This window comes from Somniosus microcephalus, chromosome 21, assembly GCF_052327205.1.
Source record: "Somniosus microcephalus isolate GS21.2 chromosome 21, FLI_Smic_1.0, whole genome shotgun sequence".
In the NCBI taxonomy this organism is placed as follows: domain Eukaryota; kingdom Metazoa; phylum Chordata; class Chondrichthyes; order Squaliformes; family Somniosidae; genus Somniosus; species Somniosus microcephalus.
In genome coordinates this window covers 17,846,919-17,864,981 of record NC_141007.1, presented here as the reverse complement: position 1 = coordinate 17,864,981, position 18,063 = coordinate 17,846,919, and the positions used below count along the sequence as shown (strand labels likewise).

At 50.1% G+C, this 18,063-nt stretch overlaps 1 protein-coding gene across 10 annotated transcripts in view; it reads left to right on the top strand.

Annotated features, from left to right (window-relative positions):
* fbf1 (Fas binding factor 1) overlaps positions 1 to 18,063 on the top strand; it is a 134,773-nt gene that overhangs the window by 85,430 nt on the left and 31,280 nt on the right. For 7 of the 10 annotated variants that reach the window (XM_085963299.1, XM_085963297.1, XM_085963295.1 and 4 more), the window contains 4 exons: positions 2,342 to 2,464; positions 4,899 to 5,084; positions 14,198 to 14,374; positions 17,815 to 17,952. In XM_085963299.1, coding sequence (XP_085819425.1) covers positions 2,342 to 2,464; positions 4,899 to 5,084; positions 14,198 to 14,374; positions 17,815 to 17,952 — 624 coding nt within the window. Of the gene's footprint in view, positions 1 to 2,341; positions 2,465 to 4,136; positions 4,284 to 4,898; positions 5,085 to 14,197; positions 14,375 to 17,753; positions 17,953 to 18,063 lie in introns of those variants that run through there. The other 3 variants (XM_085963301.1, XM_085963298.1, XM_085963302.1) reach the window with 3 other exon arrangements.

Here is an 18,063-nt window from a genome sequence, read left to right as displayed (position 1 = left end):
TCGGGTGCCGCTGGTGTATTTTGATGCTGCACCCTTAGATCACAAGGTTCACTGGAGAGCCAGGGGTTGGTCTGCTTTGGAGACTAGCCGAATCTCAGAGTACCACATTTCTCTCACGAGCTATAAAAGTTCAAGGGTGTTCCCTGATTCTGTCATCGTGAGCAGCAGGCAGTGACCTAGCTGCACAGTTTGTTAACAGTGTGCACGACGCTGGGATATGCCATACTTGTTTTTTGAGTGGATGGTGCCATTGCTTTGTTACTGTCCCAGCTCTGTTGCCATACTAATGGTGGTGGTTTCTAACTTTAGTTCTGCTGGATTTGTTTGAGAGAGTTGTGGCCTGGAAAATACCTGGATGAGAGGAAAGAGACCTGGTGCAGCAGCAGGCTATAAAACCTGATGGTACTTAAAGGGACAATAGCAGCACTGGAGAAAGCAGGCAGCCTAGGCAACCAGATTTGAAGAAACAAGAGGCAAACTTCAGGGAGTTGACCTGTGTGTCCTTGTAATGGAGACAGGGAGTCGGAGGCTGGAGACCTGCCGACCTGCCAAGACTATGGAGGTGGCTTGATAGTGAGTACCAGCTCCATGAACCCCAGGACGTTGGCAGTGCAGGAAGAAGCTCAACAACCTCACAGAGCAGCCAAGGTAAGTACCTGCTCACCCTGACCCTTCTTTGCCATCCCTTAATATGTGCGGCACTCCTGAGATCTGAGGGTGGGATGCTGTGGCTCGGCAGAAGTCCGCTGCAGACTCAGATCTCTGAAGTCCTGCTCTGAAAAGAAGAATGCTGGATGAGCAACAATCTCTCGGAGGAGGCACGGAGAGCCATCTCTAAGTGCCTGAGACAGGCGGCTGGGGGCAATTTCAGTGAGTCCAAATTCATCCTCCGTGCCAATATCCAAGAATGATTCGGCACAATGTAGCACTACCTAGAGTCAGTGGTGGCACCATGAACATCTGTATCCGACCTCCTGACAGAGAAGCCTCTACTCGAGACAGTGCATCCAAAGTAGACTCTTTGACTACTCCTCACCTTCAGGTACTGTTTGGTGAGAACGCTGGCAACTGTCTCTTGAGATATTCAATACACCATCTCTCATGGTCTGCAGGGTCTAACTGATACCATCAGGTCTGTCCTCCCCCTGACCTGAGGGCACTCAGATCCACCTTCCTGATGCCATCTCCTGTGACCTTTCTAGCCAGCCCCCTCAGATGCCTGTCCATGTAGGTGTCAGGATACAGGACCAAGCTGCCCACTCACCTGCAGTGGTGACACAGCCTGCTGAACAGTGCTCTTGGGATTCAGCTGAGATGAGGGCCTCCCTGGTCCCAAGAGGCTCCTGATACCACAGTGAAGCCAGGCTACACTGGCGTCCCTGGCCCTCGGTCAGGTATCACCTCGGTGCAGCATCAGAATGTGTTTAACATTCGCTCGGAGAGACACCATGGAGGCACAGTGATAAGTTCTTGCTGTAACAGTATATGTGCACAGTAAAACCACTTTGTGATACGGTTAATATTCTAAAGTATACCTATTCTTTGTTAGCTGTTTGTGTTTGAGAGGATGTTTGGAGATCAGTTTGCAATGGGAGACATTGCTCCTTCATTTCCTCCTTATTGAACCGTTAAATCCTTAAACAGACCTTGTCTGAGACATCATTAAAGGTGCAAGGTGGTCTATAGACTCTGGTAGAATGGTATCTCCCAATTGGTCGTCGTCTTTGCTGTAGCCTTATCCTGTGTAGCTCTGCCATTTCCTCTCTCTCCTGCTCCTGTTCTGCCTCCATTTTAAGGACATGTATGGGAATGGCCATTGGTGACTGCTCCGTGACAGAAGGTTGGGAAGCAAAAGATTTCCCTGCCTGAAGCTGCGGAAAGGCAGTTTGCAGCATGCTTTCGTGGCAGCGCAGCCGAGTAAGGATTTTTGTAATCCCTGCAGTCAAAGCTGATGTTTCAGACAAAGTTTGAGGCCTGTGAACTCAACCGCTATCGTCCAATGTCAAAATTATGCCTGCGACCCCCCCCCCCCCACCGTTTTTACTTTCTTGAACCATCTCCCTTAAGGCATTAGTACTTTTTTAAACACACATTTTCATAGGTCTACACTATCATCGGTTGCCTGAGTAAGTAGCATTGGTTCAAGTTAAGGAGGCAGCCCTCTGCTTTCAATGCCTGTCTTTGTCTAGCTGCATCTACTGAACTATGTTCTGCAAGGCAAGTAGCACAGTGCTCAAGATTCTCGCTTGCCACTACTCCTCATAAAAATGCCACTCTGCTGATCGGAACGCAGGTGGATGCATGGACCCTGATTGTCTATCTGTTAATTAATACTGTGCAGGAGCGCTGGAGGGCAACTGCGGAACAGACCAAAGTGGAGTCGGTGCAGCGATCCCTGGAGGAGGAGCGCAGGATCATGAACCAGCACTTTAGCATCGAGAGGGAGGAGCTAGAGAGGGCAAAGGTAAGACATGAGCGGCTGAGAGCAGCAAGCTTTCCTTACATTAAATGTCTCCGGTCTGCTGATGGCTTGGCGAACTTACACAGCTAACAGCTGAACCATACAGATAATGAAGGCCCAGGTTTGGCCCCCAGACTGTGCTGAATTACTTGGTCTCTGCCAGAGCAGTGGTTGGGGCACCATTTGAGAGTAAAGAATCGGGCAGGAATCCTACTCACTGCCCAGCGATCCCTGTTGGAAGTGCCGTTGTGTGTGGATATCAAGTTCTTTCTAATCTTCTCCCACTCCCCACCCCACCCCACAGTTGTAATTAAATGTCCTGCAAACACTTCGGGGTGAAATTTATCTTGGGCGCTGCACAACTCGGGCAGTAGCGTATCTGGTGCTCGTTTTCCACTCCACTCAATTTTCTTTTCCATTACTGCCGATTCGCCATTGCCCGTTTTGCCCACTGCCCAAGATGAATTTCACCCCCTTGTTGTCTAACCTCACATGTGAAAAATCACCACTTGGGTAAGGTACTGGAGGGAGGGTCTGTGCCCATAGGACCATACTCTAGGAAGGGGTGATGGGGGGAAGCACTCTTAATTTCCAGTGGGTGAGGCTTCGCATCTGGAGTGTGCATGCTCAAGATTGCCCTTTATATGGATTCACAGCCTTGTAGTTTAATGAAAACACACAGTCAAAAGACACTTCAAATGGTTTGATGGTCTGTTAAACTGGATCCTCGCCCATTTTTATATGCTCCAGATATTGTCGGAATCACTTCTGCTGGAAGCACCAACCCAAGTATGGGTGGGCACGTTTCCATGAGGTGATAGTGACGGTGTAATGTCATGCGCCATATTTTTCATCATTATTGCCATGGCAATACTGGATGCTGGAACGCTTGTATCAACAGGTATCCAGTGTTGCTAGGAGAAGCATAATGGTGTCAGGAACCCAAGGCAGGAGGACCAATCTGTTTAGGCACAATAGAGTGGCAATTCTGTATCAGTAGATATTGCTACTTCATCGGACCAAGGAAATTATAATGATTTTGTCTTTGAGGCTGCCTGCCCCTTTAAGCTGCCAGATATCCTCCCACAGCAGTGGCCGTTTCCCGCCCACTTCCAGCAGCCCGCTCCCAAGCGCAGGCAGTAATCCTGCAAGGGTCCACTGTAATAACTTACTGACCGGGGTCAGCCATGGGCACAGAGCCCATCCTGCCGCACTTTTACCGTGATTAGGCCAGATGTGAAAATCTCAGCCATTGTCACTTGAAGTATTTTGCAGCAGCCCATTTCTAGTATTCAGTGTGCTCACGAAAATTACCGGTGTGAAAAGCAACACAAGTGCTGTAGGAGAGACTGTAGAACACTGCGCCCATCCCTACAGGCACATGTATAACGACCAATAGAGCCAATCCCATGGGAGAACTTGGCAGACTGGTTTGCACTGTGCATGACTTAAATAAAGTACAAGTCTCCAGGTCATGAACAGCACCACTGTGTGAAATGATTGTAAAGGTACTGTCACTAAAGGTGAACACAGCTTGGGGAAATCTTCATATTTTAAAGAACCAGCTTTATGTGGAATGAGTTGGAATTTAACCACAGGCTTGGTAAGGGTTGGGATACGTACTTGAATGGAATGTACTTTTCCCTGACATTAATTCTCCGCTCACTTTTTTCAGTTGTTGTACAGTTGTATTTGTTTGAGATGCAGACGTGCTGGACTGGTGTAGGCTCCCTTGCAGTGTGAACACTCCATATTGACAACAATGGGATCAGAGGACTTCCAGTCTCTCTTTTTGTGACCTTCTCGCTTGAATACTTGTGCCCTAGTAAGTACTCCTGTGGGACTGCTTAGTAAAAGCTCCAGTCCCATCACCACCACCATTTGAAGCAGACCTAGTGTGAGGATATCTGCCTGTCCAGCATTAGAATGTTAGTCCAGGCTTCTGCTCCTGCGCTTACTGAAGTGAATAAATTACCTGGGACTAATGTTGGGGTAAGTATACCTCATTTGTTGTAGTTACCGGACACTAACCGACTGGGTCAGTTGGGGCAGAAAGAGGGAGATAACAAGGGAGTTAGGGAGCAGATTAGACTCCAAATCCCTACACGAAGTTGCCTGTTTAAGCCACCTTGGACTTGCTATCAAGTCAGTGGAGTAAGTGTCAAGCCAGGTTAGGCCTCCACTGCCCTTTTAAGATGACTCCTTTCCAGTGAAGAAGCATGGTGATAGTCCTGTCCATCCTACAGCAAACTGTCCACTCCATGGGGTGATCTTCTTGTAGCGCACCAGATATTTCTAAGTGGACAGTCGACTACTGTGAATGTGAGGCAGTTGGGGGGTGGGGTGAGGTGGTTGGTGAGAGTACTGGAATATTTCCATATTTAACAGTGATTGCCTGGGGTTTACAGCACCTTCCCCTGTTGTTACAATCTCTCAGAGTGCTTTGCTGGAGGAGCAGCAGTCGGTGATGCAGCGCTGTGCGGAGGAACGTCGAAGACTGGCGGGTGAGTGGGCGGAGTTTCACACACAACAGAAACTGAACAACGGGCGGATAGAGCGAGATGTTAACCGTTCCCTACAACTCAACGCGCAGCAGGAAGGAACAATCTTCAGTCTGGCAAAAGTAAGGGAGGAGTAAACGCCTTGTGGACTGCTGTGCTCTTTAGTATGGCAATAACCCCTCTGTTTAGACCGAGTGTGCAGGAATTTGCATATGTGTGTGGGTATGTGTCCATTGCTTATTTCTCAATAGTAAATTTATATGATTACTTGAGCCTGTGTGTGTATTGTTACAGGGACTGGACCTACTTGAGGCTGTGTGTGTATTGTTACAGGGACTGGACCTACTTGAGGCTGTGTGTATTGTTACAGGGACTGGACCTACTTGAGGCTGTGTGTGTATTGTTACAGGGACTGGACCTACTTGAGGCTGTGTGTATTGTTACAGGGACTGGACCTACTTGAGGCTGTGTGTGTATTGTTACAAGGACTGGACCTACTTGAGCCTGTGTGTGTATTGTTACAGGGACTGGACCTACTTGAGGCTGTGTGTATTGTTACAGGGACTGGACCTACTTGAGGCTGTGTGTGTATTGTTACAGGGACTGGACCTACTTGAGGCTGTGTGTGTATTGTTACAGGGACTGGACCTACTTGAGGCTGTGTGTATTGTTACAGGGACTGGACCTACTTGAGGCTGTGTGTGTATTGTTACAGGGACTGGACCTACTTGAGGCTGTGTGTATATTGTTACAGGGACTGGACCTACTTGAGGCTGTGTGTGTATTGTTACAAGGACTGGACCTACTTGAGGCTGTGTGTGTATTGTTACAGGGACTGGACCTACTTGAGCCTGTGTGTGTATTGTTACAGGGACTGGACCTACTTGAGGCTGTGTGTGTATTGTTACAAGGACTGGACCTACTTGAGGCTGTGTGTATTGTTACAGGGACTGGACCTACTTGAGGCTGTGTGTGTATTGTTACAAGGACTGGACCTACTTGAGGCTGTGTGTATTGTTACAGGGACTGGACCTACTTGAGGCTGTGTGTGTATTGTTACAGGGACTGGACCTACTTGAGGCTGTGTGTATTGTTACAGGGACTGGACCTACTTGAGGCTGTGTGTGTATTGTTACAGGGACTGGACCTACTTGAGCCTGTGTGTGTATTGTTACAGGGACTGGACCTACTTGAGGCTGTGTGTATTGTTACAGGGACTGGACCTACTTGAGGCTGTGTGTGTATTGTTACAGGGACTGGACCTACTTGAGGCTGTGTGTGTATTGTTACAGGGACTGGACCTACTTGAGGCTGTGTGTGTATTGTTACAGGGACTGGACCTCCTTGAGGCTGTGTGTGTATTACAAGGACTGGACCTACTTGAGGCTGTGTGTATATTGTTACAGGGACTGGACCTACTTGAGCCTGTGTGTGTATTGTTACAGGGACTGGACCTTCTTGAGCCTGTGTGTGTATTGTTACAGGGACTGGACCTACTTGAGCCTGTGTGTGTATTGTTACAGGGACTGGACCTACTTGAGCCTGTGTGTGTATTGTTACAGGGACTGGACCTACTTGAGGCTGTGTGTGTATTGTTACAGGGACTGGACCTACTTGAGGCTGTGTGTGTGTTGTTACAGGGACTGGACCTACTTGAGCCTGTGTGTGTATTGTTACAGGGACTGGACCTACTTGAGCCTGTGTGTGTATTGTTACAGGGACTGGACCTACTTGAGGCTGTGTGTGTATTGTTACAGGGACTGGACCTACTTGAGGCTGTGTGTGTATTGTTACAGGGACTGGACCTACTTGAGGCTGTGTGTGTATTGTTACAGGGACTGGACCTACTTGAGCCTGTGTGTGTATTGTTACAGGGACTGGACCTACTTGAGCCTGTGTGTGTATTGTTACAGGGACTGGACCTACTTGAGCCTGTGTGTGTATTGTTACAGGGACTGGACCTACTTGAGGCTGTGTGTGTATTGTTACCAGGACTGGACCTACTTGAGCCTGTGTGTGTATTGTTACCAGGACTGGACCTACTTGAGCCTGTGTGTGTATTGTTACCAGGACTGGACCTACTTGAGGCTGTGTGTGTATTGTTACAGGGACTGGACCTACTTGAGCCTGTGTGTGTATTGTTACAGGGACTGGACCTACTTGAGCCTGTGTGTGTATTGTTACAGGGACTGGACCTACTTGAGGCTGTGTGTATATTGTTACAGGGACTAGACCTACTTGAGGCTGTGTGTGTATTGTTACAGGGACTGGACCTACTTGAGCCTGTGTGTGTATTGTTACAGGGACTGGACCTACTTGAGGCTGTGTGTGTATTGTTACCAGGACTGGACCTACTTGAGCCTGTGTGTGTATTGTTACCAGGACTGGACCTACTTGAGGCTGTGTGTGTATTGTTACCAGGACTGGACCTACTTGAGCCTGTGTGTATTGTTACAAGGACTGGACCTACTTGAGCCTGTGTGTGTATTGTTACAGGGACTGGACCTACTTGAGCCTGTGTGTGTATTGTTACAAGGACTGGACCTACTTGAGGCTGTGTGTGTATTGTTACAGGGACTGGACCTACTTGAGGCTGTGTGTGTATTGTTACAGGGACTGGACCTACTTGAGCCTGTGTGTGTATTGTTACAGGGACTGGACCTACTTGAGGCTGTGTGTGTATTGTTACAGGGACTGGACCTACGTGAGCCTGTGTGTGTATTGTTACAGGGACTGGACCTACTTGAGGCTGTGTGTGTATTGTTACAGGGACTGGACCTACTTGAGCCTGTGTGTGTATTGTTACAGGGACTGGACCTACTTGAGGCTGTGTGTGTATTGTTACCAGGACTGGACCTACTTGAGCCTGTGTGTGAATTGTTACCAGGACTGGAACTACTTGAGGCTGTGTGTGTATTGTTACCAGGACTGGACCTATTTGAGCCTGTGTGTATTGTTCCAAGGACTGGACCAACTTGAGCCTGTGTGTGTATTGTTACAGGGACTGGACCTACTTGAGCCTGTGTGTGTATTGTTGCAAGGACTGGACCTACTTGAGGCTGTGTGTGTATTGTTACAGGGACTGGACCTACTTGAGGCTGTGTGTGTATTGTTACAGGGACTGGACCTACTTGAGGCTGTGTGTGTATTGTTACAGGGACTGGACCTACTTGAGGCTGTGTGTGTATTGTTACAGGGACTGGACCTACTTGAGGCTGTGTGTGTATTGTTACAGGGACTGGACCTACTTGAGGCTGTGTGTGTATTGTTACAGGGACTGGACCTACTTGAGGCTGTGTGTGTATTGTTACAGGGACTGGACCTACTTGAGGCTGTGTGTGTATTGTTACAGGGACTGGACCTACTTGAGGCTGTGTGTGTATTGTTACAGGGACTGGACCTACTTGAGGCTGTGTGTGTATTGTTACAGGGACTGGACCTACTTGAGGCTGTGTGTATTGTTACAGGGACTGGACCTACTTCAGGCTGTGTGTGTATTGTTACAGGGACTGGACCTACTTGAGGCTGTGTGTGTATTGTTACAGGGACTGGACCTACTTGAGGCTGTGTGTGTATTGTTACAGGGACTGGACCTACTTGAGCCTGTGTGTGTATTGTTACAAGGACTGGACCTACTTGAGGCTGTGTGTGTATTGTTACAGGGACTGGACCTACTTGAGGCTGTGTGTGTATTGTTACAGGGACTGGACCTACTTGAGCCTGTGTGTGTATTGTTACAGGGACTGGACCTACTTGAGGCTGTGTGTGTATTGTTACAGGGACTGGACCTACTTGAGGCTGTGTGTGTATTGTTACAGGGACTGGACCTACTTGAGGCTGTGTGTGTATTGTTACAGGGACTGGACCTACTTGAGGCTGTGTGTGTATTGTTACAGGGACTGGACCTACTTGAGCCTGTGTGTGTATTGTTACAGGGACTGGACCTACTTGAGCCTGTGTGTGTATTGTTACAAGGACTGGACCTACTTGAGGCTGTGTGTATTGTTACAGGGACTGGACCTACTTGAGGCTGTGTGTGTATTGTTACAGGGACTGGACCTACTTGAGGCTGTGTGTATATTGTTACAGGGACTGGACCTACTTGAGGCTGTGTGTGTATTGTTACAAGGACTGGACCTACTTGAGGCTGTGTGTGTATTGTTACAGGGACTGGACCTACTTGAGCCTGTGTGTGTATTGTTACAGGGACTGGACCTACTTGAGGCTGTGTGTGTATTGTTACAAGGACTGGACCTACTTGAGGCTGTGTGTATATTGTTACAGGGACTGGACCTACTTGAGCCTGTGTGTGTATTGTTACAGGGACTGGACCTACTTGAGCCTGTGTGTGTATTGTTACAAGGACTGGACCTACTTGAGGCTGTGTGTGTATTGTTACAGGGACTGGACCTACTTGAGCCTGTGTGTGTATTGTTACAGGGACTGGACCTACTTGAGGCTGTGTGTGTATTGTTACAGGGACTGGACCTACTTGAGCCTGTGTGTGTATTGTTACAGGGACTGGACCTACTTGAGGCTGTGTGTGTATTGTTACAGGGACTGGACCTACTTGAGGCTGTGTGTGTATTGTTACAGGGACTGGACCTACTTGAGGCTGTGTGTGTATTGTTACAGGGACTGGACCTACTTGAGCCTGTGTGTATATTGTTACAGGGACTGGACCTACTTGAGGCTGTGTGTATATTGTTACAGGGACTGGACTCACCTCGGTCTGAGCATATGTTATAGAAACACAACAAGTGTGAGGAGCTGACTGACTTCTTGTCACGAAGATTGAAACCATCTGTTGAGCTGCCTCGGCTGCTTTCCCCCCCCCCCCCCGCCCTTCACCGCCAAGCCAAATGATGCACGTTATTTGCTAATACTGGCAATAGGAAATCAAATCTGGTAACTGTAGATACTCAATTCACAGTATTTGGTGACATTGAAAACACCTTTTTGGTGGGATTTTATTATTTCCAATGATTTAAATAGAGTTCCTATCAGTCTAATACTGGCGAAATCCAGATAATGAATTTGTGCCCACTTCCTGCAGTCTTCCCTGTTAGTTCAGACCACTCCAACAGACTAATGGATATGGGCTAAAGCTACTTTGTCAGATTTATTTACAGGTTAATTAATGCACGGAAGCCAAATGACACAGCGAAATACTGAATCACCACAACACTGAAAAACAATGAGTGAAATCAGACTATTTGGGCTGTGACACATCAGGTTCTGTCCTATTTATCATAAGACTAGCTGAAGTGCCCGGCGGTGCCGAGGCTTTTTCGAGGGTATGTTGTTGTTGGAAGAGAGAGAGAGAGAGCGACTGGGGGGGAAGAGAGAGGGTGGGGGGAAGAGAGGGCGGGTGGGGGGAAGGGCAGGACGGGGGGGGGGAAAGGGAGGACGGGGGGGGGAAAGGGAGGACGGGGGGGGAAAGGGAGGACGGGGGGGGGAAAGGGAGGACGGGGGGGGGAAAGGGAGGACGGGGGGGGAAAGGGAGGACGGGGGGGGAAAGGGAGGACGGGGGGGGAAAGGGAGGACGGGGGGGGAAAGGGAGGACGGGGGGGGAAAGGGAGGACGGGGGGGGGAAAGGGAGGACGGGGGGGGAAGGAAGGGAGGGCGGCGGGGGGGCAAGGGAGGGCGGCGGGGGGGGAAGGGAGGGCGGCGGGGGGAAGGGAGGGCGGCGGGGGGAAGTGAGGGCGGGGGGGGAAGGGAGGGCGGGAAGGGAGGGCGGGGGGGAAGGGGGGCGGGGGGGCGGGGAAGGGGGGGCGGAGGGGGGAAGGGAGGGCGGGGGAGGGGGGCGGGGGGGGGCGGAGGGGGGAAGGGAGGGCGGGGGCGGAAGGAAGGGGGGAGGGGGAGAAGGGGAAGTGGGGGAGGGGAAGGGAGGGCTTGAGGCTGAGAGACGGCCACGGCCACGACCGTTTGCCGGGGTAACCCTCCTGCCCCGAGCCCCGCCCCCCCCCCCCCGGCTGAGAGCCCCGCTCTCCAAGCCCCAGCCGCCCCGCCCCGCACTCCCGAGAGCCCCGCTCACCAAGGCCGAGATCCGCACTCTCGAGAGCCCCGCCTGAGCCGAGCGCGGAATAGAGAGAGACGCCGCGTCTCACCTGCTCCTGCTGCGCGCGCACCCTGACCCTCGTGGCTGACGCCGTTGCCCCGGGTAACGTGACACGGGGGGGGCGGGCGGGTGGGTGAGGAGCTTAGCAGAAACCCAATTCCCAATTACCTAGCTCGGGCCTGGCTGGGCAAGAAAGGCCCAGGCTTTCAGGCCTAAGAAAAAAACGGGGAAAGATAGGAAAAAGAATCTTCAGGTTAGATAAAATATTTACAAATGAGTGATTTATTTTAAAAGAATTTAATAAATTGAATTTTATTTTGCTGGAAATGTATATTTGAAAAGAAAGACGCAGAAAGCAGGAAAAAGAATGGAAGCAAGATGGCGGCTACTCACCTCGGTTCAGAACGATCAGGCTCGCCCACACACGCACCGATTGGCCCGGCGGCACGCGGCAGCAAGCCGGCGTACGATTGGTCGAGCTCGAGGTCACTCTGTTGTTAATGAGCGGATAATGAGATGCTAATGAGCGGAACGTTAAGGTTTTTCGGATACCGCGGGCGCGATTTTAGCCCGGCCGAAACGTAAATACGCTTAAAACCGTCTCGGAAGCGTAAGCTTTCTTTGGAGGTAACGCGCGCGTAGGTACGCCCTGTAACTTTCAAGCGCATAGCCCGACAGACGCACACGCGATGACAGACAGAAGGACAGACAGATTGACCGATTTATATATATATAGACTAGCTGAAGTGCCGGGCGGTGCCGAGGCTTTTTCGAGGGCATGTTGTTGTTGGAAGAGAGAGAGAGAGAGAGCGACTGGGGGGAAGAGAGAGAGAGACTGGGGGGAAGAGAGAGAGAGACTGGGGGGAAGAGAGGGCGGGGGGGGAAGAGAGGGCGGGTGGGGGGAAGAGAGGGCGGGGGGGAAGAGAGGGCGGGGGGGAAGGGAAGGGGAGGGGAGGGGGGGAAGAGAGGGGGGAGGGCGGGGGGGAAGGGAGGGCGAGTGGGGGGGAAGGGAGGGCGAGGGGGGGAGGGCGGGGGGGAAGGGAGGGCGGGAAGGGAGGGGGGAAAGGGGGGTGAAGGGAGGGCGGGAGGGGAGGGGGAAGTGGGGGGGAGGCCGGGGGGGGGGAGGGGGGGGGAGGCCGGGGGGGGGAGGGGGGGGAAGGGAGGGAGGGGAGAGGGGAAGAGGGGGGGGAAGGGAGGGGAAGTGGGGGGGAGGAAGGGGGAGGGGAGAGGGGAAGAGGGGGGGGAAGGAGGGGGGGGAAGGGTGGGGGGGAGGAAGGGAGGGCATGAGGCTGAGAGACGGCCACGGCCACGGCCACGCCCGGTTGCCGGGGTAACCCTACCGCGCCGCCCCGCCCCGCACTCCCGAGAGCCCCGCTCTTCGAGCCCACCCCGCTCTCCAAGCCCCAGCCGGCCCGCACTCCCGTTGCCGGGGTAACCCTTCCCGCTCACCAAGGCCGAGCCCCGCCCCCCCCCCCCCCCGCCCGAGCCGAGCGCGGAACAGAGTCTCACCTGCTCCTGCTGCGCGCACACCCTGACCCTCGTGGCTGACGCTGTTGCCCCGGGTAACGTGACACCGGGGCGGGGGGGTGAGGAGCTTAGCAGCAGCCCAGTTACCTAGCTCGGGCCTGGCTGGGCAAGAAAGGCCCAGGCTTTCAGGCCTAAGAAAAAAACGGGCAAAGGTAGGAAAAAGAATGTTCAGGTTAGATAAAATATTTACAAATGAGTGATTTATTTTAAAAGAATTTAATAAATTGCATTTTATTTTGCTGGAAATGTATATTTGAAAAGAAAGACGCAGAAAGCAGGAAAAAGAATGGAAGCAAGATGGCGGCTACTCACCTCGGTTCAGAACGATAAGGCCCGCCCACACACGCACCGATTGGCCCGGCGGCACACGCCAGCAACCCGGCATACGATTGGTCGAGCTCGAGGTCACTCTGTCGCTAATGAGCGGATAATGAGATGCTAATGAGCGGAACGTTAAGGTTTTTCGGATACCGCGGGCGCGATTTTAGCCCGGCCGAAACGTAAATACGCTTAAAACCGTTTTGGAAAGGTAAGCTTTCTTTCGACGTAATGCACGCGTAGGTACGCCCTGTAACTTTCGAGCGCATAGCCGCCCAGACGCGCACCTGCAGACAGACAGAAGGACAGACAGACAGAAGGACAGACAGACAGAAGGACCGATTTATATATATATAGATATTTAACTGGGTGCGCTATCATATAAGATTGTCTCGTCATTCATGGCTAGTGCAGTGAAGAGCCTGGGGGGAGGTTTGGCTTGGTGCTGAAGGGGAGAAGCAGCTGAACAGATGGTGTCTGTCTCGGTGACTAAGAAGTCCATGAGCTCCTTTCACTTGTTGGAGGTGAGGGTGGAGAGGACAGGGGAGAGTTGCTGAAGGAGACAGTTGATGGTGGAGAAAAGAAGCCGCTGGTTATCCTTGCTTTTCAGAATGATCCTGGAATAGTCGGCAGGAAGGCTTTTGGATGAAACGGTCGTTTGTCTCTTGGTAGCTCTTCCTGATGTTTAAGTTGTATGTGGACGATACATATCTCGGTTCAATCGATCGTGTTTAGATTTCCTAATACAACTGAAGCTGAGCAAGCAGGGCTGAGGTTTATGCCACGGGAGGTCTTTTCATGTTACAGCCATTTCTTTGAAGTACACAGATGAACTAAGAATTTAACAGTACTGTAATGTTAATGTCAGGAAAGTGCCAATTGCCATATATATATTTCCCTTCGATGGAGTTTCACTCTTGTACTAGATTTTCCTAATGTCTCAAGTCCATCATTGTCTGTCAATCTGCACATGTTGACATTTCAATTAAGCTGCTCCAGCCTCCAGAATTAACAAAGGCATAGACGCAAACCAAGAAAACCCATCCACGATAGACATTTCTCATTGAACGTGCTGGATTTGGTCAGTTCTGTATCACTGCCACGGGAATGATGAGATGCCCCAGAGATACAACTGGGTGAAGCCATTTTTAAATTGGATTCTTGCTATCCATGTAAAATCATACGACACAAAATACAGAAATCTTCCTGTTTTGCCAGAATCTTGTCTTTTTAGATAGTAGTTTTAGATTTCAGTACTTCTGGACATTTTAAAAACGTGTTCAAAAATCACAAGTGATTGATTGGTCTGAGTCTGCCCTTTCCCTGTAGGAACAAGCCGAACTGAAGGTGAAAGCCGTTGAACTGAAATCAAAAGAGGAGCAGCTGGCTCAAGCGCGAGAGGTCCTAAGTCAAGAGCGTCATGAACTGCAACTGGAAAAGGAGAGGGTTAACGCCATGGCAATCCGCATCAAGCAGAGGGCCGAGGAGGTCGAGGGCATGAGTAAGGTGTGAAAACCCTGGTCTTATTCAGTTCATTACTGTGATGCACGCAGTGTGCAAACTGGGATCCAAACTTCTATCTCGAAACAGAGTCTGGCTATGTAATTTCTGAATTAAATCTAACTTATTGCCTGAGAAAAAGGAGTAAAGGTTGTTTCTAGGAGCACTTTTAAAAAGGTATCTTTAGAAATTGTAAGACTGCCACTGTAGTAATCCTCATCCCTTTCCCAAACATTACTTAACAGGGGAGGAAGGATAAGCAGTTTGCAGATCATACTTGGACCCAGATACTAGGTCCTTCCTTCTCTTGGAAAGCTCCCAGGTTAAATCCCGAGGTATATTGAGGATATGGTATGAAGGTTCATTGAGTGAAATTGTTCATATAGTCTCCTCCTGAGCTCCCCACCATCACAGAAGCCAGTCTTCAGGCAATTCGATTCACTCCACGTAATATCAAGAAACGGCTGAGCACACTGGATACAGCAAAGACTATGGGCCCCAACAACATCCCGGCTGTCGTGCTGTAGACTTGTGCTCCAGAACTAGCCGCGCCTCTGGCCAAGCTGTTCCAGTACAGCTACAACACTGACATCTATCCGACAATGTGGAAAACTGCCCAGGTATGTCCTGTCCCGAAAAAGCAGGACAAATCCAACCCGGCCAATTACCGCCCTATCAGTCTCCCCTCAATCATCAGCAAAGCGATGGAAGGTGTCATTGACAGTGCTATCAAGCAGCACTAACTCACCAATAACCTGCTCACTGATGCCCAGTTTGGGTTCCACCAAGACCACTCGGCTCCCGACCTCATTACTGCCTTGGTCCAAACTGGACAAAGGAGCTGAATTCCAGAGGTGAGGTGAGAGTGACTGCTCTTGACATCAAGGCAGCATTTGACCAAGTGTGGCATCAAGGAGCCCTAGTAAAACTGAAGTCAATGGTAATCGGGGGGGGAAAACTCTCCACTGGCTGGAGTCATAACTAGCACAAAGGAAGATGGTTGTGGTGGTTGAAGGTCAATCATCACAGCCCCAGGATATCGCTGCAGGAGTTCCTCATGGCAATGTCCTAGGCCCAACCATCTTCAGCTGCTTCATCAATGACCTTCCCTCCAACATAAGGTCAGAAATGGGGATGTTCGCTGATGACTGCACAGTGTTCAGCGCCATTCACAACTCCTCAGATAATGAAACAGTCCATGCCTGCATGCAACAAGACCTGGACGACGTTCAGGCTTGGGCTGATATGTGGCAGATAACATTCGCGCCACACAATTGCCAGGCAATGAGTATCTCCAACAAGCAAGAGTCTAACCACCACCCCTTGACATTCAACGACATTACCATCGCCGAATCCCCCACCATCAATATCCTGGAGGTCACCATTGACCAGAAACTTAACTGGACCAGCCACATAAATACTGTGGCTACAAGAGCAGGTCAGAGGCTGGGTATTCTGCAGTGAGTGTCTCACCTCCTGACTCCCCAAAGCCTTTCCACCATCTACAAGGCACAAGTCAGGAGTGTGATGGAATACTCTCCGCTTGCCTGGATGAGTGCAGCTCCAACAACACTCACGAAGCTCGACACCATCCAGGACAAAGCAGCCCGCTTGATTGGCACCCCATCCACAAAGAGCTGTGGAGGCTGGGTCATTAAATACATTTAAGGTGGAGATTGACAAATTTTTGCAAGATAAGCGAGTGAAGGGTTATGGGGAGCGGGCGGGGAAGTGGCTTTGAACCCAAGATCAGCCATGATCTTATTGAATGGCGGAGCAGGCTCGAGGGGCCAAATGGCCTATTCCTGCTCCTATTTCTTATGTTCTTATGTTCTTAAACATTCACTCCCTCCACCACCGGCGTACTGTGGCTGCAGTGTGTACCATCTACAAGATGCACTGCAGCAACTCGCCAAGGCTTCTTCAGCAGCACCTCCCAAACCTGCGACCTCTTCCACCTAGAAGGACAAGAGCAGCAGGCGCATGGGAACACCACCACCTCCAAGTTTCCCTCCGAGTCACACACCATCCTGACTTGGAAGTATATTGCCATTCCTTCATCGTCGCTGGGTCAAAATCCTGGAACTCCCTCCCTAACAGCACTGTGGGAGTACCTTCACCACACGGACTGCAGTGGTTCAAGAAGGCGGCTCACCACCACCTTCTCGAGGGCAACTTGGGATGGGCAATAAATGCTGGCCTTGCCAACAACGCCCACATCCCGAGAATGAATGGAAAAAAAAAACCCTCTGTTATCTGTTAAAATGTGTTTAATGCACTGGGAGGGCAATGTTGTATTTAAGCAGTGTATATGGCCTGAGTGTATTACTCTGCACAAGATCAGATGGAAAACTCTTGAAAGAGCAAAAAGTGAAATCAAATTATCTGCTGATAAGAGAACTTCTTTTTGCCAATGATGCAGTGCTGGTCATACTCCGTGAAGTAGAATCTCAAACAACATTGCAATAACTTTTCACTAGCTGGTGATGAATTTTGGACTAACCATTAGTTTAAAGAAGACCGTGATCATGGCACAGGGTGTGTTGACGACATCAGATGTTTCAATAGCTAACACCACGCTAGAAGTTGTACACAGGTTCTGCTACCTAGAGTCAACTGCATCGGATAGCTTGTCTCTAGTTGACGAGCTAAACTCTCGCATTGGAAAGACAGTGGCCACATTCGGCCAATTACGTTTGTGGAATAATAGGAAATTAATATTGAACACCAAGATATGGCTCTACCAAACGTGTGTTCTGAGCATGCTGCTGTATGGTAGCGAGACCTGGCCCACCAGGCATGATAGAAGACTAAACTCTTTCCACACCCACTGCCTCCGCCGTATTCTAAACATCAAGTGGGAAGACAAAGTTCCTGATACCAAAGTACTTGAGGAAGCTAAGATACCAAGTCTAATAACTTCTCAACACTGACGCCTCCGGTGACTTGGCCACCTGTATCGGATGGAAGATGAGTGTCTTTAATGTTGGTTATGTAAGTCAGCCATTTTGGACATCTGGAAAATAAACTATTTGGAGACCCTGCTTTGGCTGTCTCTTCACTAAAGTAATTATGAAGTTTATACTATACCTTCCCACCTGCCCCTTAGTCCCTTTTTATGTTAGACTTGGTGTGCTCTGTTTTTTAAGAAAAGGTAAATCACTTCCTGATGGCTTACTGGGTACCTCCACTGAGTAGTATGGCATTGAGCCACGCAGACTTTCTTGGGCAGTTTTAAAATGTTAAACAAGTGTTTGTTTATGGTTATCTTTACATTTATATATGTACCTGCTATAATATGGTTATATTTTCTATTGTTATGCCATTGCAGTCTTCACCATTTGAGAGAACAGACTGGGGAGTAACTCTCATACAATGTCTTTAGGTTCAGTAATATAGCACGGGCTCTTTAACCGACTGGCTGCCGTCAATCTCTTCCCCCGCAGCTTGCCTCTCAGAAATACGAGGAAGGTGAAAAAGCATTCATGGAGGCTAAACGGGTGGAGTCTGAGCACCAGGCACGACTGCATGCTATCCAACAAAAAATGGAGCGACTGCAGCAGCAGGAGCAGCAGCTCCACCAGGTACCACAGGGGAGGGAGGGAGGGAGGAGAGAGAAAAGGTATTGCAAGTAGGGAAAAGCAAGGAAAAGCTGCACCACGTACTGCAGGGGTTGGCGCAGAGACCGGTCAGAT